This window comes from Leishmania braziliensis, chromosome 30 (genome assembly GCF_000002845.2).
Source record: "Leishmania braziliensis MHOM/BR/75/M2904 complete genome, chromosome 30".
Classification (NCBI taxonomy): Eukaryota; Euglenozoa; class Kinetoplastea; order Trypanosomatida; family Trypanosomatidae; genus Leishmania; species Leishmania braziliensis.
In genome coordinates, this window is record NC_009322.2 from 667,886 (window position 1) to 689,392 (window position 21,507).

The 21,507-nt window shown below is 56.9% G+C and overlaps 4 protein-coding genes across 4 annotated transcripts; all 4 read left to right on the forward strand.

The window, feature by feature from the left end:
* Positions 1-2,510: 2,510 nt before the first annotated feature.
* GPI14 (putative mannosyltransferase) lies at positions 2,511-3,809 on the forward strand (the record flags this gene model as incomplete). The annotated part of the gene is made up of 1 exon (XM_001566774.1): positions 2,511-3,809. One exon carries the CDS (start codon positions 2,511-2,513, stop codon positions 3,807-3,809), a length of 1,299 nt encoding a protein of 432 aa, XP_001566824.1.
* A 2,350-nt stretch (positions 3,810-6,159) lies between these two features.
* On the forward strand, positions 6,160-10,251 carry LBRM_30_1980 (putative calpain-like cysteine peptidase; the record flags this gene model as incomplete). Its single annotated transcript, XM_001566775.2, has 1 exon — positions 6,160-10,251. The coding sequence occupies one exon, from the start codon at positions 6,160-6,162 to the stop codon at positions 10,249-10,251; it is 4,092 nt and encodes a 1,363-aa protein (XP_001566825.1).
* A 1,669-nt stretch (positions 10,252-11,920) lies between these two features.
* On the forward strand, positions 11,921-12,628 carry LBRM_30_1990 (ferric reductase transmembrane protein-like protein; the record flags this gene model as incomplete). The annotated part of the gene is made up of 1 exon (XM_001566776.1): positions 11,921-12,628. The coding sequence occupies one exon, from the start codon at positions 11,921-11,923 to the stop codon at positions 12,626-12,628; it is 708 nt and encodes a 235-aa protein (XP_001566826.1).
* A 4,876-nt stretch (positions 12,629-17,504) lies between these two features.
* Positions 17,505-21,131, forward strand: LBRM_30_2000 (hypothetical protein, unknown function; the record flags this gene model as incomplete). Its single annotated transcript, XM_001566777.1, has 1 exon — positions 17,505-21,131. The coding sequence occupies one exon, from the start codon at positions 17,505-17,507 to the stop codon at positions 21,129-21,131; it is 3,627 nt and encodes a 1,208-aa protein (XP_001566827.1).
* Positions 21,132-21,507: the final 376 nt, after the last annotated feature.

Sequence of the window (21,507 nt, forward strand, 5' to 3'; positions counted from 1 at the left end):
ACGTCGGTCGCTTCCCTGAGTTCATCGGAGGGCGTAGTGTAGCATGCGGACGGTATAGATACGAATGCTCATCACCGGCGTATGTGTGCGTGTCTGTTGATTGTGCCTAGCATACGGCGAATTTGAATTGGATAGCGCTGAGCGACGTGAGCGCTTCTCTTGCGTGTTTCCCGTCTCCTGCTCCTTCCTTGAGTGTCTTCCGCGCCCCCTCCCCCCAAACGTACCCCCACTTCTCTTCTCCCCGTGTGTGCCTCACTCCATCTAATGACTTCTCAGGCCAGCTCCTCCTCTGCCTGCTCGATACCCTTTGTGGATGTTGTTCTTCTGCGTCCTGAATGTCTTGTTTTTGCTGCCACTACTGACGTTCGTCAGTATGTGCTCAACCTCTCCCACCTCTGTCTTCTGGCTTGGGTGGACGCCCCGTGTGGATGGCGCTGCTACTGAGCGTCGTCTTCCTACGTCTTGTTTTCCACTGCACACTCGCGCTGTGGTCATTTTCTTCCGCCTACGTCACATTCCTCTTTGACCGCTTTTTAATGTTCGCTCTACAACGCGTGTTGTGCCAGCACTCTCCTCCGTGCTGAGTGTCTGGTAGGACCGTTTTCCTCTCTCTTTCTGTCTTTATCGGCCTCTTGCTCTGAGTGTATTTGAATAGGCTTGTACGGGTATCTTTCGGGCTCGTGTGCTACCTTGAGCAAAGAGAGAGACGGAGAGGGAGAGTCTTCACACTGCAGGTCGCACAACAGCCTTCTCCATTTTGCCGGTAGAACCCCACAGCAGGGAAACCGCTGTTGCGCAAGGCAATTCTCTAGCCACCAAAATGTCAGTGTTCGCACACGAGCAGAGAAGGGAGTGTGGCGATCGGATGCTCTTCAGCATCGATCCAATTACATGTAAACGACATCAGCGCATCTTTTCCTGCGCTGACACAACACTTTGAACAGAGCTGTTAGTGCCCATCGTGCATGCTGCAAGGGTATTATGGGCATATGGGCAACACTCCTGTAGGCGGCACCTCAACCACCGCGTCACTTTTTACCGAGGAATGTGGCTGCACCTTTGCAAAGAAGACAAACAAAAAAGGGACCACTGCCGAGGACGTTTTCGGGCCTCTCCTCTTCTCCCTGGCCCATTTGCGACGATGCGGCCGGACAGCCTTTGGCTCTTTGCATGTTTCTCTTTCATAGGATGTCGCCTCTCCCTTCTTTTCCCCGATACACCCTTTGGTGGTGCGTGTCTCATGGGTTGCCGCGTGTCTTGAAGGGTTGTGTGTGTGTGTGTGTGTGTGTGTGTGAACGCCGCGCAAAGCAACGCAACACGTTCACCTTTTTCGTGACGTGTTTGCTCTCTCTCTCTCTCTCGCTTTCTCTGTGGCGAGACAAAACAGAAAAGCGATGGAAGAACTCCAAACGAGAACATCGGTGCGCGTACAAGATGAAAACTGAGCGGGGAGGAAAGAGAGCACTGCAGAACACACTGCAGCTCGTTTCATCTTCGGGAGTTGTTTTCTTTTTGTTCTTGTTTTCAACTGCCCTTTCCCTCTTTGGCATTGTCCTTCTCTTATCCGCCATCCACTGACTCGCACCTCCTCTCCCCCAAGCCTCATAGAGAGCAAGACCTCCCTCGCCCACTCTCACTTTTTACCTTCCTTACCAGTACTCCTCTCCCCCGTACTGTTCCCTCTGCTTCGCATTGCGTACTTCCGCTTTCCCTCTTCATTTCTTATAAAGCGCTTTTTTCTAGTTTCTCGCTTCTGTCGTCTTACCTGCGGACAACGCGCGCACCCCTCCTCACACCAGCCTTTCCTGAGCTATGTGTCTTTTTTCTCACCCTTGTCGCTCAATCTGTCATCTGTCAGGCACAGACACATCAACACCGTTCATTACCTTCAAGACTCCCCAATCGGCCCTACCGTGTTGCCTTGTCGCCGTTTCTTTTTTAAGCTGATACTCTCTGCCTCAACACTATCTTGATGTCCTTCACGCACGTTAGAGGAGGGCGATAATCGCCATCGCATCCCACCCTCCCGGATAGCGGCACAAATCACCACGAAACAAAAAAAGAAAAACAAAAAGGACAAAAATGAGCTCTTGCAATGCGCCCTCTCTCGTTCTCACTTTCTGTTTCTCTCTCTACCTTGCTGTGCGCCGTCCCTCTTTCAACTTTTCCTGCCCCTCTTGCGTGGGCGTGTGATTTCGGCTGTTGTGTTCCGTTTCATCTCCCGCTTTCCTATTTTGTGTCGGGTCTAGTTTCGGTCCCTGTGGTATCTCACTACTCTCTAGATCAACGTGTACGCCCGCCTCCTTTCGCAGGAACAGCCGCCTCCCCCACCTCCCCCCCCCCCCCCCTCTCCCTCCCTTGAAATGGAAGTAGGACGGGTATGCGTGTAGTTTTCTGACAGGTGTGGAATCCCTCACTGGAGACATTGCCGGAATCTCGTTGCCTACCCCTGTACCCCCCCCCCCTCCCCCACTTACGCCTGTACCCAGCTTCCTCGCTCCCTCCTCACTATGAGCAAGGCAACGTGGCTGGACCGACAGAGCATTCGCCAGCTTCTCCTCTACGGAGGGCTCGTGCGACTGGCGCTGCTTATTTACGCTGCTTTCCATGACTACTATTTCCGAGTCCAATACACGGATATTGACTACATGATTGTGGTTGATGGCGCCAGGGAGTTACTGCACGGAGGAACGCCGTTTGATCGCACGACGTACCGGTACACCCCTCTTCTGGCCGTCCTGGTGCTCCCCGCAGTGCTCATCGCAAACCCGCTGGGAAAGGTCGTCTTTACGCTGAGCGACCTTGGCGCAGCCTACTACTGCTTTCGCATACTCCTGCGCTTTTCGACAGAACGGAGTGCCAAGTGGATGGTAATTATCATGATTCTCTTCAACCCCGTTGTGCTGAACGTGTCGACGCGTGGCAACAGCGACATGCTCATATCTTTCATGTGCATGGGAGTGCTGGCAAAGTTTGCCGAGGGTCGCTACTTCACGGCCGCGGCGATCCTCGGCTTTGCTGTGCATTTCAAGATCTATCCCATCATCTACACGCTTCCGTTGGTGCTCGGTGTGTGGGAGCGTGCGAAGCAAAATCGCTTCTTCAGTCGTCTCGCCCACACCACCTCTGTAGTAGTCGGTTGTGGTCTCTGCTTCACGGTCAGCTTCGCTGCTCCGACGTATGTGTGCTACGCAGTCTACGGCCAACAGTACCTCGACGAGGCCTTCATTTACCATATCCATCGCGAGGATCACCGGCACAACTTCTCTCCGTACTGGCTGCTCATGTACCTCAATATGGGACGCCGAGACCTCGGCGTCGGCGTCGACTACTCCGCCGGACTGTTTGCGTTTCTGCCGCAGTTTGCAGTTCTGTGCTACGCCTCGTGGAAGCTTCGCAAGAACATCGCCCACGCCTGCTGCGTGGAGACGATTCTCTTCGTTGCCTTCAACAAGGTCTGCACCGTGCAGTACTTTGTGTGGTTCCTCCCGTTCCTCGCGTTCGTCTTCTGCGACCCGGCGCGGTCCACAGGGCTCACGTACGCCACCGCTGCCCCTAAGTCAGAGCGTCGACGGCCGCTCTGGTCTGTCATGATCATCTTCATGTGGGGCCTCACAATTCCACTGTGGGTGTGGACAGCCTACCCGCTCGAGTTTCAGGGACGGAACCACTACGGCCGTCTTTGGATTGTGTCGTGCCTTTTCTACCTCGCCACAGTGGGCCTCGCTGCATGGCTGGGACGGCTGTGTTACCGGAATAGCATGACCATCGCTATGATGGACGTTTCCCTGACGCGCAAGGAGGTTTAGCTGTGCCATGAGGTCCGGTGACTCCACTTTGTGTGCCGCCTCATTAGACTTTGCTGGCGCGGAGCAACAGGCTGGCCATGCAGAACACTCCATCGTGCTAACTCCAATTTTTGACGTCATGGTGTTTCTGACGGCAAGCTGCGCAGCAGTAGTGACATCTCCTAGTCTTACCGACATACTATCCGGGCTCTCTCCCCCCCCCTTCCAGGTTGACTGCACCGGGTGAGTAATCGTACGTGGGTGTGCATCTATGCGCGTTTGTGTACGTCGCCTTGGGTTGCGACGGGAGTGCTCTTTTCTATAGAGAATTTGGTGCCTCGGAAAGGAATCAACGAAGAAGAGGATAGAGAGAACGAGAGAGTCAGGCGGTTTGTGCGCCTGGCGTAGGGGGTTGGTTGTGGCGCCCTCGTCCCTTCTGCCTTTTTTCCTTTACAGGCTCTTTTTGGGGGCGGAATTGTGTGACACAGGCGCCTGCGGAGAACACACACCCACACTGCAGGAATCATTTGCAGAATCAGGTGTCTGTACTCGCGCACGCAGCAGCAGTCCGTTGTCAATTTCTTCCTTTTATTATGTGGGGAGAGCCGACGGTGCTGTCGCTCTTCTAGAACGAGAGGGCTCTTGGCTTCTTGTCATGACGAATAGCCTTGAAGACTAAAGGTGGTTGTGGCTCAGTGGTGACTGCACACTTCTGTTTTGCCTGCATCCACCTGGCACATCGACACGGTTATCGGAACCGCTTGGCAGCGACTCCACATTCTGCCGAATTTGTCCACCATTAGCTGAGCTACCGTCTTCTTTCTTTTTTATCTGTTTCTCGCGCGCTTCTTCCCCTCAGTGCACACACCTGCACGCCCCTTGGGCTCCTTTCTTGGGACCGATGCAGACCAACTCACCTCACCGCTGGCACATTTCTTTCTCCGCAGGGTCCTCTACGCCGGTGCGCTCACCCCCTTCGCAGTTCTTTATTTGCCTGATATAATTCCTCACATTGCCCAACGAGGAGGACACGAAAGACCAATGCGGTGCGCTATCGCTCCCGTAGTAGTGGGGGCCTGCACTGGAGCACACTACTTTGGCGCTCTCTTTCTCAGAGAGACGCAAGACATCTTGTTCACCGCCGTCTCCTGTTGTATTTCCTTTTCTTTGGCTTCTACCTAATGCTCCCGGACACACCCCAGTGCCTGGCACCCCAGGCCCCAGCGTCCTCACTCTGTGCGGAGAGGCCGAGCAGCCCCCCACCCCCACCCCTGCGAGTGCCGAGCGACCTCTGGTGGTGACCGGCTCAAGTGCCTGCGACGCGGCGAGGTGAGAGCGGATTGCCGCTACGGGTGTCGGCGGTCAGGTCGTGGATGGCGTTGCGTCGGAGCGACCCACGACGGCGAGCACGCCTGTGCCATCCGTGTGGTGGGCAGAGCGTCAGCGCGACTCGAGCGCATCTCACCCGGCCCTCTGGCTGCCCACTGCTGTGGGGAGCGTGAGCCACCCCCCTCTCCGGGGAGCTGTGGATGCCTTGCGTGGCGACCTGCGGAGCAGGGGTGGGTAGAGTCCGAGGCAGGGGCTGCGCTCGAATGGCGGAGTCGACGCATGGCTGTGGCGCGTGTGTCTACGGCTGCTTCGCCCCACGGGGTTGGGCCTGGGGGGAGGGGGGAGGGGGGGCGGATGTGGAGTGGTGCTGAACACCTCGTCTAGGGCGGAGAGGGGGCACCGTTATGCTCCCCTTTTCCACGCGGTGCGCTTTCTTTCTCTTTTCTTTTCTCTCCTCATTGGAGCTTCTCTTCTTCTCCAACCTTTGCAGCTGTAATCACACCGCTTTGGAAAGCGACGGCGGGGTGCATGAACGCACTGTTTCGGTGACGTTGAGGAAGAGAGCGCCATGTGGGGTCTTTGCCTTTCCCGGATGACACGAATCCTGTGGTGGCTGCTTGTGCGGAGTTTACCGAAACAGTGCAAAGTAGCGATGAGACCTTCCTCGTGCACGGGGCCGTGTACATGGATGGGTCCTACTGAGTTGTGAGAGTGCGTGCAAAGCCGCAATGTCGGCGGGTTTCGGCTTTGTCGCGTAAAAGCTATCTCGGCTTGGTCCTTGGTGCGCCGTTCTCGTTTCTTCGGGCAATAGGGCAGGTGATCCGCTCCCCCGGTTCTCTGCTTTTTGGGCACCCATGTTGTTCTCTTCTCATCGTTCCTTGCCACCTCCTGTCTCTTTCTGGTCTCTCTTTTCTTCGCGCGTTGATGTCACATTTATAACACACAGCAGCAGCAGCAGCAGCGGCGCCGCTTCCTCTCGACCTCGATTAAAGGATCACAGTCTCTTGTTGGTCTCCCTTTTTGTCTGTGTTCATAGTAGACCATGTCCTACTATGTGGGCTACTCGCAGCGAGAGATCTACAAGAAGCGGTGCAACGAGCTGGACTGTGCATGCAACTCCGCGGTAGTACAGCTGCTCTCTGATGTGCCGAATGAGGTAGCGAGCCTCATCGCACTTGACCTCTCCCGCAACTTTCTGGGGAGAAAAGGCGTCATTCCGCTTCTGGATGTGATTGAGGGTGCCACGCAGCTACGTAGTCTCGACCTTCGTGACCAGCAGCTCGGCAATGAGGCTGTGGAACTGATATGTGTGCGCCTTCGGCGGCACCCCTCTCTGGTGAGGCTAAACCTGTCAAACAACCCCATCACTCTCGCCGTTTCCAGGGCGCTGCTCGAGCTGGCCAAGCAGAACTCTGTTCTGCAGTATATCCTCCTAGAGCACACATTCGTGCGTCCCTCCATGGTGACTGTGATCGAGGTGCAGCTCGAGAAGAACCGGGCACGCGCTAGAGCTGCGTCGACCGTATCAGCGATGCATGAGGACAAGACAAGCCGAATTGCAACCACCACCTCCTCAGACGCAGGGACGTCTGTGGTCGATGTCAAGGCTGGCAGTTCGAGAAGCGAGCAGATTGTATTATCCACACCAGCCGGTGGTGGCATTGCTGCTGCTGTGTCACTTCTTCATAGTAGTGCAGCACCGATGACCACGGGTAGCAGCGAGCTGCGCCAGCGCATCCCAGCACACGAGCTGCAGCACGTCTTGCGCTATTACACTCACGCAGTAGCTGACGTTTTATATGACGTTAATCCCACGCAAGACCTCTGGGGGTGGTGTGAAGCTCGGCAGTACATGTTTGACGACGACCAGTTCAACTCACGCAACAATCACTTGCACAGGACGGCACGGCACCGGTACAGCATCGCTGGCTGGCGGCGCGTCGGCGAGCTCTATCCCGACGCCACGCTATTTGGGTGGGAAAGTGCGACAAGGCTCTCAAACGGCACGGCACAGCAGGCTGCATCCGACTTCAGAGGCAGTGGTCTTCAGCACACTTGCGAGGGTCTGATAGGAGGTGTGATGGACTCCACAAGAGCAGCTGTAGGTAGTGACCGCAGCAGCAGCGGTGCGGCATATTCGGATGCAACCTCGGTCCTCTGGCAGCTCCCCACAGATGTCCCGCCGGGGTTCACGTGGGCCTTCACAGCCCTCATGGCGAGCATGAAAGAGATGGGGTCACTGCATACCCTCCTCTGCGCATCCGCCACAGGTCTTCCAGACGGTGGGATGCGGGTGCAGCGGGGCACTGCTTGCCCTGGTATCTACACGATGCGCATTTTTGTGGAGGGCCAATGGCGCTACCTCCTCGTGGATGACTTTCTACCTGTAGACGAGTACGGCCGGTTGATCTTCACGAAGCTGTCGATGGACGACAAAGCGTTCTGGCCGTGCATCTTGGAGAAGATGCTAGCTAAGCTGCACGGAGGATACCATGCGTTGGATTCGCACTTTGACCAGCACCACGTCGACATCGACAGCTCCAACATACACAAGTCCATCGCTGGGCTGTTCCTGAGCAAGGAGAACCTCCAGAGGGCGACCGGCGGTGGCGGTGGCGGTGGTGCCGCCATTGTGTGCTGTGGCGGCAACGATGCTGATTGGGATGCCATGCCGGGCGTCTCACTCATCGGTGAAGGGGTGGCGAAGAACTGCGGCTGTGTCATGTCACGCCTCACGAGGGGCCTTTACGACAGCTATCAACTACACCCGGTGGAGGAGGCGCCGACGACAAAGGTGTTCGAGGTGCTGCACAAGGCTCTTGGGGTGCCCCTGTGCAAGGCAGACGTGCGAGAGGGATTCGACATCGCACCGAGTAGTCGTAGAGGGGCATCGGTGAGGCGGTCATTTCTTGGGGCTCGCAGCGTTTCTGTGGACGTCCCTGCCAGTGTGCCAGGCGTGTCGTCTTGCGTGACGACTGCCATGGCCTTTAGCAGAGACATGTCGCGAACCTTTAACGGTATTCAGCCACGCTGCGGCTACCAGATTGTGCGTGTGTGCCACACCGGTGGCGTACGTTTGCTGGAGCTCTGCAATCCCTGGTGCGGCGCGGAGAAATGGACAGGCGACTGGGCGGACGATTCACCGCTGTGGAAGAGGCATCCAGAAGTGGAAGAAATACTACTGACGCGCGCCCGAACAGGCCCGAGTGCGCAGAGCGACAGCTGCTGCCTTTTGCAGCGACCCAGTGTGACATCCAGGCTGATCAATACGTCGCTAAAGCGCTCATTGCTGGCGACTTTGAGCGAGATGGGAGAGTCACTGAAGGAGATGAAGTTGAGCACACCGCCAGGCTCCGTGACGAACCCTGCTGGGCATCCTGCGCCGCCACGGACGCACCTACAGAAGTCCACCTTCTGGATCGCCTACACGGACTTCCTGCAGAACTTTGAGTGGGTACACACGTGCCGCATCTTTGGTGACGAGTTTTATCGGCAAGACGTGCACGGCGCGTGGTCACGCGATTCGGCCGGTGGCAATGCACGTGAGCCGTCATGGTACATGAATCCGCACTATCGACTATCTTTCCCCTACAGGTCGACAGTTTATATGCAGCTGACACGACGCGATCCGCGTCTCCGTCGGACCCGCGACGTAGGGCGCGGTCACCAAGACTGCGTTGGTGGTATCGGCCTGCAACTTCTGCGTGACACGCATTACCCGCTACACTGTCCTGCGACCAGTCTGAGAGACGCGGCACTTGGGACGATCGCTTACTTGCCCAGTGGCTCCACGGAGGATATCGTCGCCGGCCATCGTAAGGATGATGACAACACAAATGACGTTGTGCGTGGCAGGGGTGTCGGTGCCCCTGACTGTGGCTACAACTCCGCCTTCGCCTCTGTTTTCTCCTCCGAGGTGCGCCAAATCGGTGATTGCTTGTCACTGGAAGTCATGCTCGACGCCGGCGCGGAATACTGGATCGTACCCACCACATACGCACCGAGGGTGCTAGACGAGTTCGACCTCGCTGTCATCTCAACCTCGCCATTTATGCTGCTAGAGGCCAAGGAGTCCGAGTACTGGGATCAGCGCACGGTGCCACCAGAGCTGCTCTGCTCCGCTCCCACTGGCACTCAACAGGTTGGACAGACGGAGGGTGAGGTGTCCATCATTTTTGATTCGAAGACCCGCATCGCCAGTGATGCGAACCTTCTACTTCAGGACACACAACCGAAGCGCAACAAGCGCCTTGCACACAACTCTGTGAGGAACTCAAGCGAGTCCGCGTCTGCCCCGCTGTCCAGTGCGCTGTGTCGCGTTGTCGTCGCTGCCGCGGTGGACCTCGCTGCAGCAGACGAAGACGTGACGAAGCTCTGTGTCAACGAGGCGTACGAGCGGCCTTCGCTGCCCGTGGAGGACGTGATGGGCACGCCGACGCTGCAACTCGCCATCGTACCGGGGGAGGTGGACGGTAAAGGTCACCCCACTCGCACCGTGGGTGAAATCGATCCTCACGCTGCGCACACGTACGCGCTCGACCATCACACCGTTCTTGAGACTGTCCTCACACCTGTTCCTCTCAATAGTACCGAGTATTACACTGTCATATGCGCTCTTCGCCCAGCGGAGATGCCGGTGCAGGTGCATTACCGAGTGTGGTGCGCTGCCCCACTGTTGGAGGTGATGAGTGTGCCGATGTGGTCGAAGCAGGAAATGGTACTCTGCTGGGATGATGAGAAGGGGAGTGCCAGCTACTACAGTGGTACGAGACATCCACAGGTGGAGCTGTCAAAGTTGCGGCCGTTTCAGCGATTCGCCGTATCGCTGCGAATGATGGACTATGACACCATCGAACCAGCCATCATGTTCTCCGTGGTCGTCAACGATGGGCTGCAAGGGGAGCTGGTCGAGGGGCGACTGGAGGACAGGGGCGTGTGGTGGCAGTCCGCGTACGTCAATGGCACCTATGTGCAGGGTAGCTTCGACCTCGATGAGCACCCGCCGGAGTCGTTGATCCTTATCGCATGCCTGCAGCCGACCGGCTCAAGAGGAAAGTGCATACTGACCATCTCGTCCGATTCGGCAAACTACCGCGCTTACCCGTTGCGCGCGGTCGGGGCCCACCTTCTGTAGCTTTCCGCTCCGCAGTGTCTCTCTACCCTCCCCTCATGGATGAGCCTGGAGAGCGGGTGATGGTGGTGGTGCAGGTCAAACAGTCGGCGTGCCATGCAACGCGGTCATATGCGGACTTCCTTTGGTTTACTTTTGATGCTAGACGAGTGCTACAGGACACTAGTAGCTCCTGTGTACACCCAAACAGGCACATAGGAATGGACGTGCTCACGGGGCGTGCACTTGCAGCCCTCACACAGGACTTCCCCTCCGTACCCGTGTGTTCATAAGCCTGGTGATTACTGAGGCTGACATACTTGCTTGCCCGTGCTCTCTCTCTTATTTCTTATTCTACCCGTAAGCCCTCGACACTTTCAAAAGAATCCCCTAATATGCACAGTAGTGGAGAAACTGTCGAAGCTATGGCGGAGCGAGAGGGAAAATGAGTAGTCAAAGCAGCACTAGGCTTGGGATAGGGGAGTGGTGAGGGATACATGCACACACACACACACGGATGGTTGATTGACCGCCGTTTTGATTTGTTGTGAGGCGTTGTCACCTCTCTTTATTCTTGTTTGTTCTGCTACGTTCACATGGACTTCCTTTAACCATTTCTTCTCTCCACCGTATTCTCTGCCAGTGCTTTCCATCACCCTCCCCTTTGCCCCCTCCCCCCGCTCCGCCACTGCTGTGTCGTCTGAATTCAGCCGTCATTCTCTCACTCTCTGTCTTTTGCTCATTTATCTCCTTCTTTTCTTGGCGCCAGTCGAATCCTTGTCGCCATTCCGCACCTTCTTCTCTGGCATGATTGTTGGGCTTCACTAGTGCAGCTTTTACCAGTGGAGCGGGGCAAGGGGTGGCGGTGGGTGGAAGAGAGGCGGCAATACACAATGTATATATCGTTGGTTGCTCTTCTTCTTTTTCTTTCGCCCCTTTTCGCTTCTTCAATGCCTTGTATTCGTTCTGCACGTAGGCTGGCTCTCCTCCTCCCCTCCCCCCCTGCGCACCAGCACTCTGTAGCACTGCGGCGACGCGAAGGGATGGGGAGGGGAGAGAGAGCGAGCGAGCGACTTGGTGTTTCCCCTTGTTTGTCGTTATGGCTCTCCATGTGGGTGTATTTGTTTTCTGCCGACTCCTTTTCGTCAATTTTCTTTCTGACCTGTCGCCGTTACTTGTTGCTCTCTGCCTCCGCCGGATTATGGTCGCAGCACAACCGTAGCCAAGCTATTCAAAGCCAACACACAGTGTCCTCTTTGCGGGGCTTTTCCTGGACCACGTCGCGGCGTACAAGAGGTTCCTCGGCATCCGCGGATGCATCTCACGGATAGTAATCGCTCCTCTCCGCTTCACCACACCTGCAGCTCCGTTGATGATTAGACAAGCTGAACTACCATACACAGTGCATTATCGCGGTTTTTACTTGGCAGCGCCTGTTTGCCGTTCTACCGCCCCTTTCTTGTTTCGCACATATCCACAACTTTTCCTCATCGTATGTCTTTACCGCCCCGGACAACCCCCTCATGGCCAACTCCACGTGTCGCCCTGATGTCACTACGATCTCACATTTCTTTGTGGTTCGCTGCCAAAAGACTGCTGGGCTCCATCGATCCCTCTGGTTTCTCCACCCCTCCCCGCGTACCCCAACAGTCCATTCGATTATACGCTGAGACCCCATTCTTTGCCTTTCCACATGACTACCACTATCAATGAGGCAAAGCAGCTTGACATTCATGGCATCTCCCCGTTCCGGGGGGATTTGAAGAGCTTCTGTCGTAGGCTGGCCGCCATCGGCATCATTGCGCCCGTGTCAATACAGCTGTTTCACAAGTCCGGCAGCTACACGGACGTCTTCCAGTATCACCCCATTTGCATGATGATGGCGTTTGTCATGGTGATGCCGGATGTGGTGAGCAGCATCAGGCGACTGCGGCTGGCACGCCAGAGGTCGCCACGCAAGAGCAACGGCATTGCAAAGCCGCTTGACGAGCAACTTTCGCGCAGCGAGATCATCATCCGTCACCAGCTGGCTACCTTCGTGATGGAGCTGGCGGCGGCTGGCGGCTTTGCTGCGGTGGAGTACATAAAAATAACGCACAACTACCAGCATCTCAAGTCTCTGCACGGCAGTGTGGGTGCCCTCTGCGGTGTCACAATCGTCTGCCAGATGGTGCTTGGCTGCATTCTTCGTTATGTGCTATCGCCTGAGGACCCGAAGCGTCTCATGGTGCGGAGGGCGCACAAGTACGTCAGCGCCACCATTGCTGTCTTGGCAATGATGGCGATGTGTGGCGGCTTTCTTGCCACCGAGTATGCAGAGAAGATGATCCCATCCTCGATGATCCGGACGGTCATTGTCCTCGCGTCCGCTGCCACCACGGTTGCCGGTTTTTTCATCTAGAAGGCGTAGTGGTGGCAGCACGTGTGTGCAATGAACACCCTTTCCAAGGAGTCGTCCATGTTGTATGAGGGCCCGAGGACAGAGGAGGAGTGATGGTGATGGCAATACAACGTCGGAAACAGTACGCCCGCAGAGCTGAGTGCCCCTCTGTTCTCTACAAGACCACAAGGAACCCCGCTTCCCACGCCCGTGGTCGTTGAGACCCTTTTTTAGGGCGCAATTCATGTTGCTCACGCTGGAAGAAAAGGAGAAGGGGGAGAGGAGCGCACCCTATGGGTAACACGACACCGACCGCCTTGATGGAAAACACAGTTGTTGCATCGATACTTTACCCCATATACATCCATACTATTGTTTCCCTCGCATGCTCGATCGCTAGCGCGTGTTGGTTGTGTTTCAGTGAAACACGTACAGACACTCATCGGTACAACGAGAGACCAGCTTGCAGAGCAGCAAAAAAGTTCATTACTCTTACCCCCTCTTATCACTTATAATATGTGTGTATTCTGAATCGTCATCGTCCTCCCTAATGCTCCCGGACACACCCCAGTGCCTGGCACCCCAGGCCCCAGCGTCCTCACTCTGTGCGGGGAGGCCGAGCAGCCCCCCACCCCCACCCCTGCGAGTGCCGAGCGACCTCTGGTGGTGACCGGCTCAAGTGCCTGCGACGCGGCGAGGCGAGAGCGGATTGCCGCTACGGGTGTCGGCGGTCAGGTCGTGGATGGCGTTGCGTCGGAGCGACCCACGACGGCGAGCACGCCTGTGCCATCCGTGTGGTGGGCAGAGCGTCAGCGCGACTCGAGCGCATCTCACCCGGCCCTCTGGCTGCCCACTGCTGTGGGGAGCGTGAGCCACCCCCCTCTCCGGGGAGCTGTGGATGCCTTGCGTGGCGACCTGCGGAGCAGGGGTGGGTAGAGTCCGAGGCAGGGGCTGCGCTCGAATGGCGGAGTCGACGCATGGCTGTGGCGCGTGTGTCTACGGCTGCTTCGCCCCACGGGGTTGGGCCTGGGGGGAGGGGGGAGGGGGGGCGGATGTGGAGTGGTGCTGAACACCTCGTCTAGGGCGGAGAGGGGGCCCATTGAAGGAAAGCATATACTATTCTCTTTACCTCATCCGTGAAGATGTATTGTGCGAAGCTCAGAGGAAGTGGGATGCTGTCGACGACTATCTTCGTCTGCTCGAACACACTAGTCGCAAGGAGTGTAAGAGACACGTCACACCTTCGCAGATGGATTCTGTGCAGGTAAGGGTGCCGCCGGATGGATGTGCTACGGGGAAGTGGGAGCAGGGGGGGGGGCGAAGTAGTGGTGCTGCCACTTCCTACGCGCTCTCTGTTACCACTGTCTTTCTCTTCCTATTCGGATTTTTCACTTTGCATAAATGCCGCCTTTTCCGGCTGTTTCTCTCTTTCTCGCGTTGAGCTGTGCTCTGAGCAGCGACGCATCTGCTGCGAGCACGTGCTCTAAGCTACTTGGCTCCCTACAGTACTACAGCGCTCTTTTTGTTTAGTACGGTGCTCTCTTCAGCGGGAGTACAACATCATCAGCGGTGACATCATCGGGCTTGCCGTCAGGACTGTCTTTTCCGTTTGGCAAAGCTGCTGTACTGTGATGAAGCTTCCCACGTCTCTTTATCCAGTATTTGCGGCCTCGCATCCGCAACGTCGTGTTCAGTAGCCTCTTCTGTCTCCCGACTTCCTCAAGACGCAGCTATGTTTTGCTGGTAAGGCCAACACTGGGGCGCCTGCAGAGGCGCTTTTCGCAACATATTTGCGCACGAAGATGGGGAGGTGCACAGGCGCATGCGACGCGTATGAGGTAGAGCAACTGAAGAGGAACTCATCGGTGAAACGCCGTGGCTGCTATAGTCCTTTACAAGGTTGTACCTGCCACCGCGACGCAGGTCGAGCAGCCACTTGTTCAGATGCACACTACCGAAAATCCCCAACCAGCACAGGGATTATCGACTTTCACCCTCTCGTGGACTTTCACCGGAAGGTCACTGAGTGAGGCACAAGGGGTTACGTGATGGGTAATTTGGAAGTGGAGCCGGTGGGGATACGGCCGGGTCGCCGTACATGCAGTCGTAACCTCATCTTGAGTCGCTGTTGGTAACAGTCGACAGAAAGTCTCCGGGCCGTATGTTCCAGGGGTGAGAAAAAAAAACAGTTATCCGCTATTTGTGGGCTGCAGTGACACTTGGTAGACGGGGCTGTAAGTGGGGCGGTACACCTCTTAGTCTCTCATTGACGCAATGGCTGTAGGGTTGCAAGGGTCCCTGCGCCAGATACCGTGGCGAACCGCTACGCACGCGCTCAATGCATCACTGCCCTCTTGCAAACCTTGTCAAGCAAGGTGCACACAGTGTGGTTGACCTGGAAGGCCACGTCTGCTTCGGCTCGACAGGGTTCATGCGGACGACTACCAGTACGTTAGCGGGGGTAGCGAACGCACGAAAAGAGTAGGGTTTTTCTTAGCAGACCGTACGGGCCACTGCGGGCTGTACTCACCGACACTAAAGCGCGAGGCCTTTCGTTTGCCGACTCTCCCACTATTCGACGAAATTGTCAGGGATTTGGTCGGGCGTTCGCGATTTCCCCGTTGAAGTGCTCGACGGCGTCCTCGACAAGAGTGCTGCCGTGAAACACGGTCCCCCTAGCTCATCGTACGATTGCAGGCTTCATAATTTCGAGAAAGTTAGTGGCGTCAAGTTGCGCACGAGAAGGTGCGGCAACGGTGATATGGCCGAATGAAATCAAGCCGCCCAGTCCGAGAACGATCTCTGCCATTGGTGATTTCGTCTCGTCATACTTGAGGAGCCCCCAACGGAGTTAAGCATCCATGTGCTACCGTAGGCAGAGAAGTGCTGAGGAATTCACCGAAATGGAGTGCCGGCCATGCACTGCCAATGGGGGCAACAGTAGCTTTCGCCGCGTACCTTAACGTCTGGTGACATTGCGCGTGTTGAGTGCGCTTGTAGGGCTCGTTCTTAGCGGTGCTTTTCCTGTACTCCTACACCGAAAACCACTCCCGCGCATGAAGTGAGGACGTCTGTGGAAGGATTCATGTGATACACAGAAGGAGAGAGAGAGGGAGAGACCCATGCGCATACACATAGCCACTGGGCCCTTGGCGACGCATCGTCAACTGCGAAACAAGCGCGAATTACCCGGCACACATCCCCCGCACACTTGCCAGAGTAGACGATCTATCAGAGATATTGTTCTACAACCCTACACCTCACTACCTCCACATTAGGGGGGGGGGTGAGGAGGGAGAGAAACGAGGCAGTCCGCGCGTAGCCCGCCTTCTGCGACTTTGAGACAGCAGTTGAGGAAGAGTGCGTGTCGGCGTAATGACGCGGACGAGAAGTACACTAATGCAACTGTGCTGCTGCCTGAACCCAATTCGTCACCTCTGGCTCCCTTTCACTACGCTCTACTCGTTTGCCTTTACACTCTCTGTCTTTTCTGCTCCTCTTCACACGTGCGTGTCGGTACTGCCGTACACAGATGCTTTTCCTTTCGACGCCACCACGCTGGCAGTAACAAAACCCCACCTGCGCGCTAGCAGACTCGTACCCCTCCCCCCCCTCCCCCTGCATCTGTGCTACTCTCTGTCTCTTTTCTTCTTTCGCACGCACACCAAGTGTTGCTCCGTCTCTGTGCGCGATTACTGGCATGCACCGGACGTCGCAGAGGAAAGGGAAACGGAACTCCATAGAGCCTACGGCTTGAGGGTGGCAGTGTGCCAGCTTCGTTGCTGTTTCTCTTTCTTCCGTTGGGGCATAAGTGGTGACGCCACCGGCTACCTAGCCAAGGGGAAAGGCAGTCGTGGAGGAGACCCCCCCCTCCCTGCCCCTCTGCTGCCGTGGATCCTTCTGTAGGGCTTTGCTCCTTTTTTGTTTGGTGTTTCTCTTGCATATCATTACCCTGTCGTTTTCTTTCGTTGTGGGGTGGTGTGAGGTGCAGCGGCTGGACTGTTGTGGCTGCTGCTACAGGCGTAATCGTAGGAGTGCTAACCGAAAGCGGTGCTTTGCCTTCCCCCCTCCTCCGCCTGTGGCGACATTGAGGAGGAGGAGGCAAGCACAAGGCGACGCTGCTGCGGACTGCTGGAGTATTTTTTGTGCACACCCTTCACTGCATGTCTCTCTCTCTCTCTGTGCCTGTGTGACTTCTCTCTCTTTTGCGTTGCCGTACGCTTGTCCGAAGAGGGCGAGGAGAAGGTGGGGGCGGCCCCAACGTATACGGTTCTCTTCTTACCCTTCTCTCTTCCCTTCCTTCCCCTCCCTCCCCCCAGGTGTGGCACTCGTTTCTTCTCCTACTGGCCATTCTTTAGTGTGACTTTCGGAGAACCTCGAAACGCCACTGCGATAGCAGTGAAAAGTCTTCTGTGCGTTTTCACCCTCCTATTTTCTCCTCTTTTCATGTGTGCCGGTATGTAAGTGCACGTGCGATCCATTCCTTAGTAACATATTGGCTATCCTCCGCTGCTGTGCGACTCGGCCGTAACGCGACTTCTTTCGTGGCTTTTTTCCTCGTTGGAAGGGGCACCGAGGGAGAGGAACAGTTAGGGTGCTTTTTAATCTGCATTCGACCATTCTCCTCTTGGCTTGGGCACGTCTGGGTCTTCCCCCCCTTCCTCACCAAAGACACTATCGCGCAGGCGCTACAACACTACCGCCGATCTCTTTTTATAGGTGTTCTTCCGCACTGTCGTCTCTGCCGATTATTATTGTTGCAGTTGCTGTTCAAGCGCTCGCTGTCATTGCCCCCCCTCCCCTCTCCTCTTTCTACGCAGCACCTGTAGGTGTCTCTGTGGGCTATCCTCGCACTTTGCTTGTGCTCGCTTATCGCCACCGCTCTCTTACTTCACGGATGGCAAGTCTTCCAGACGCGTCTTCGCTGGCTCCCCTGCCGGACTCGCTAGCGGAGGTGGAAATGGAGCTACAGAAGACGCATGAGACACTTATGGACAAGATCCAAGATGAGCTCGCGTGTGTCGTCTGTGGGTCTGTGTTCATTGACCCGCGTATCCTGCAGTGCCAGCACTGTTTCTGCTTGCGATGTCTGTACTCCACCGTGTCGCGCGAGCGCACTTCGCAGATCGAGGTGCCTTGCGCCTATCGATGCGCGGCGGTGACAGTGACGCAAGGCGACATTCGTACGCTTCCCAAGAACCACTACATCACCAATACGTGCGTGCTTCTTCGACAGCAACTCGTGCATCGAGCCCGCCTGCTGGAGCGCAAACTGTCACTCAGCGCAGCAGCGGACAACGAAGCGCTGACTCCCTCCGCCGAGATGAGGGGTGATTCGGCTGCACTGGCACTGACGGCTGCCGCTGCATCGCCGGTGACTGTAGCAGCGTTTCCTTCACAAGCGGCACCCGCCACGGTGACTCACGCGGTTCTGAAGAAAGAGATGGATGCCGCGAAGGAACTGTACGAGTGTGAGTGGTGCTCCTGTGCGTCACCAACGTGTGAGGTATGCCCCTACTGCTGGAGCCGCATCTGTGTCGAGTGCCGCGGGCAGTTTTCGGACCATCAGTATCTGTGTCTGGAGTTGCATCAACCAGGGCGACGGCCTGCAGAGGGGTGGCTGCCTGGCGCGAGTACTGCCACCGTGTCCGATACGGCCCAGGATGCTGCTGCCGGCCAAGAGAGAGGGGTTACAGCGATGAATAGGAGGGGCAGCGCCGCGGAGATGGGTGCGGAGGCCGCAGCGGTGGCGCAGATGCCTGACCAGGAGGCCCCGTTCCCGTATTTCATTACACCGTTCTTTGTGCCGGTATTGGTGAAGGAGTACCTGATGAAACAGCAGGGCGTGGCCATGCGGCCGAGCGAGATTGACGTGACGGCTGTGATGGCTGTGCGGCTGGCGGTACCGGAGGTGGAGGTCCAGTGTCAACACCACACCACTGGCTTTGGTTTTGACTTCCGTATTCACCCCTCCTTCAAGACGATGGAGGGGGTGGAGGTGGACTTGACAATGCCGCACTGGGCTGAGGATGGCGGCAGGCCTAACGCTACCCTTTCTTTTCTCGCCAACACCGCCCGCCTTGGCGAGACTGTCTTGCAGGATCTGCGACGCCTCAGCACGGTGGTGAGCAATGTGGTGCTAGAGCTGTCAAGCGCCGCGCATCAGGCCTCCGTGCGTCGCAACAAGGGGTTTCACATGTACGCCGTGCATGTCTGGTCTCTGGCGCGGTCTCAGTGCGTAATTGCCCGCGACGCCCTACTGCCACACCTCGAACGTTCTCGTTTGCTGGAGAACATGATGGGGGACTTGGTTGTATACCATTTTCAGCAGACGGCGAGTCATGCATCACCGCCCCAGAAGCACTTCATCCGTGACAAGTGCGTCGCCTTCATGAAGGCGGAGGTGCAGCTCTGCCGACAGCTGGATCAGATAATGGAAGGCGTGGACGCGGTTTGTCGTGGTATTCACACACTGCTCACTCGCATGTATACTGTAATGAAGGAGCTCGCGCAGCCTACGGCCCACCGAAGGGAGGAGAACAGGCGCTCACGGCAGAGCCGACTGCGGATCAGCACGCGAATGTTTCAATCGCGCCAGCAAGAGCAGCAGGCCTCACGCGAGCCCGAATCTTACGCCTGCGCTTCCGCATCAGTAGATGAGACAGTGTTGTCGCCGCGCACTCGTGTGCGGATGATCCGTTTGCTTTCACGGCGATTGCCACGTGCTGGCACGGTCCCGGTCGAAGTGGAGGCACCGCTGACACCCTTGCCTCAAAACGTTGCGGACGCCGTCCCTGATACTATTCTCAGCGACAAGGTCGGCGAACCAGACTGCAGTTTTCACGTGCAGGTTGCAGAGCACGGTGCGATGACGCGCACCCTGACGGAGTCGATGCTCTCTATCCTCCGGTGCTTCATGCAGGCCCGCGTGTGGCAGTGGTCGCTGAGCAACACCTGCATTCGGGAGTGTGGCCTTAGTGAGGGAGACCGGCGCACGCTGCTGGCCGTGGAAGAGGAGTTGCAACTTATCACGGACAACCTTCTGCATTGCATGTGGGCGTCCTCTCGCATGACTTATATTATGGAAGTGGAGCAGGACGCCGCCGGTCCGGCGTCCTCGTTGGACATCCTGATGGACGCTGAGACCCTGGAGCTGCTAAAGGGTGAGCTGGAGTGTCCCATGTATGATCACAGTGAAGTCTTTGAGTCGCTCAAGGCGCTCTCTCAGCTGCGCGCGCAGTTTGTGTCCTCCAGCTCCGCTATTACCATTGTGGCTCGAAATCCGGACACGCAACAGGAGCTTTTGAGCATGATGAGTTCCGTCTTGAGCTCCACCATGACGCACCAGACCACAGTGTTGCGCCTTGTTGCCCAGGCGACCACTTCCCTAAACGAGTACTACGCCGACTACCTGCGCACACGTCAGATGAACCCCACCGTCGGCGAACGACCATCCCCGAGCGAGGACACGCTGCTGGCGGTTGACGTGTTGAAGTTGTTACAGCTCCAGAGCGATGAACAGCTGGCCGACTCCCTCGCCGTAATGTCCAAGATGAGGGACCACCGCGACGACGACGGCCTAAGAGGTGCCCACGCTCGACAAGGCATCCATTGTGCGAACCTCTCCGCAGCGACGCAGGGCGGACGTCTGTCTGATACGGACAGCGCCCCTGTTGGCGGAGGCACTGCACTGAGGTCGCGCTGCCCGTTTCGCACTGATTTTTCGCTGCGTGATACAGCGTTGTCTTCGTGCCAGGCCTACGGTGAGGCTCTCGTGCGTGCGGCACATGGGGAGCCCCTGCAGGCTGGATTCGTCCCCGAGGGCCAGCCGCAAGGGCAGCAATCCGAAGAGCAGGCGAGCGATGCGGAGGTTGCCGTGGAGGCGGTCGCTGAGATGCCATCTCCATCGGCAGGGGCGCCGAAGCACTCCACGGAGTTAGTGGATAGAACTGTTGCCGAGCAAACCGAAGAGATGGTACCAGAGGCATTAATGTCGTCTACTGCATCCTCGCGGACGGTCGACGCTGACACGCAGCGCAGTGCATCGATGTTACGGACCGCAACCGCCGTTGCTACCCCCGTCGCACACGACGACGGGGGTAGGTCTGCACGAGATGACGACACCCCATACCGTGAGTCGCTATTTTCGGCGGACAACAACGAGTCTGTTGTGGCCTTGACGCGAGTCTCACCGTCCGCCGCAGACCTCGATGGGATTCGGAAGGCGGCAAAGCTCTTCGGAGCTGCCTTTCAGCTGCCAGCGACCACCACGTCGGTGGGACGACGGCGGCTCGTTTTACTCCCCTTCTACCACGGGGAGTGCATATACAAGGGGTTGTCGACCCCGTTCTATGTGGACGGGCAGACGGGCACCGTGCACATGGACCCCCGAACTCTCTCTGCCACGGGAAAGTCCCAGTGCGTGCTCGAGGTACTGAGCTCACCGCTATTCTTCATACTCTTCAATGCGACTCTAAGCATCTTCTTGCACCGGCAGTGCAAGGTTGGGATTATGTACAAGTGAATCTCTGCGGAGGGGAGTCAGAGGATGAGGTGCCATGGGAGAGGGAGGGCAGTGGTGTGGATGTAGCTGCGAGGCGGTTGTTTTAGGCGCTGTGGGCGGTTAGAGGCAGCACTTTCGTGCACCTGTTCGATTACCTGAAGGTGGTGACTGGGACGCCGACGTCCTCTCTTATTAGTATGAAGGTGCCACCGGTTGTCTCTGGTCTTCCCTTTTTCTTTAGTGCATCATGGCCAACATTCTCCCTTCATAGAGGGTACGATTGGCGCCAGAGCACGAGCATAGCTGCGCATGTATTTCCGGTATATCTATATATATATAGCCCCCCCCCCAGTTGAGCGCATTCGACTATTCACATTCCCCCACCTCCGCTCCCTCC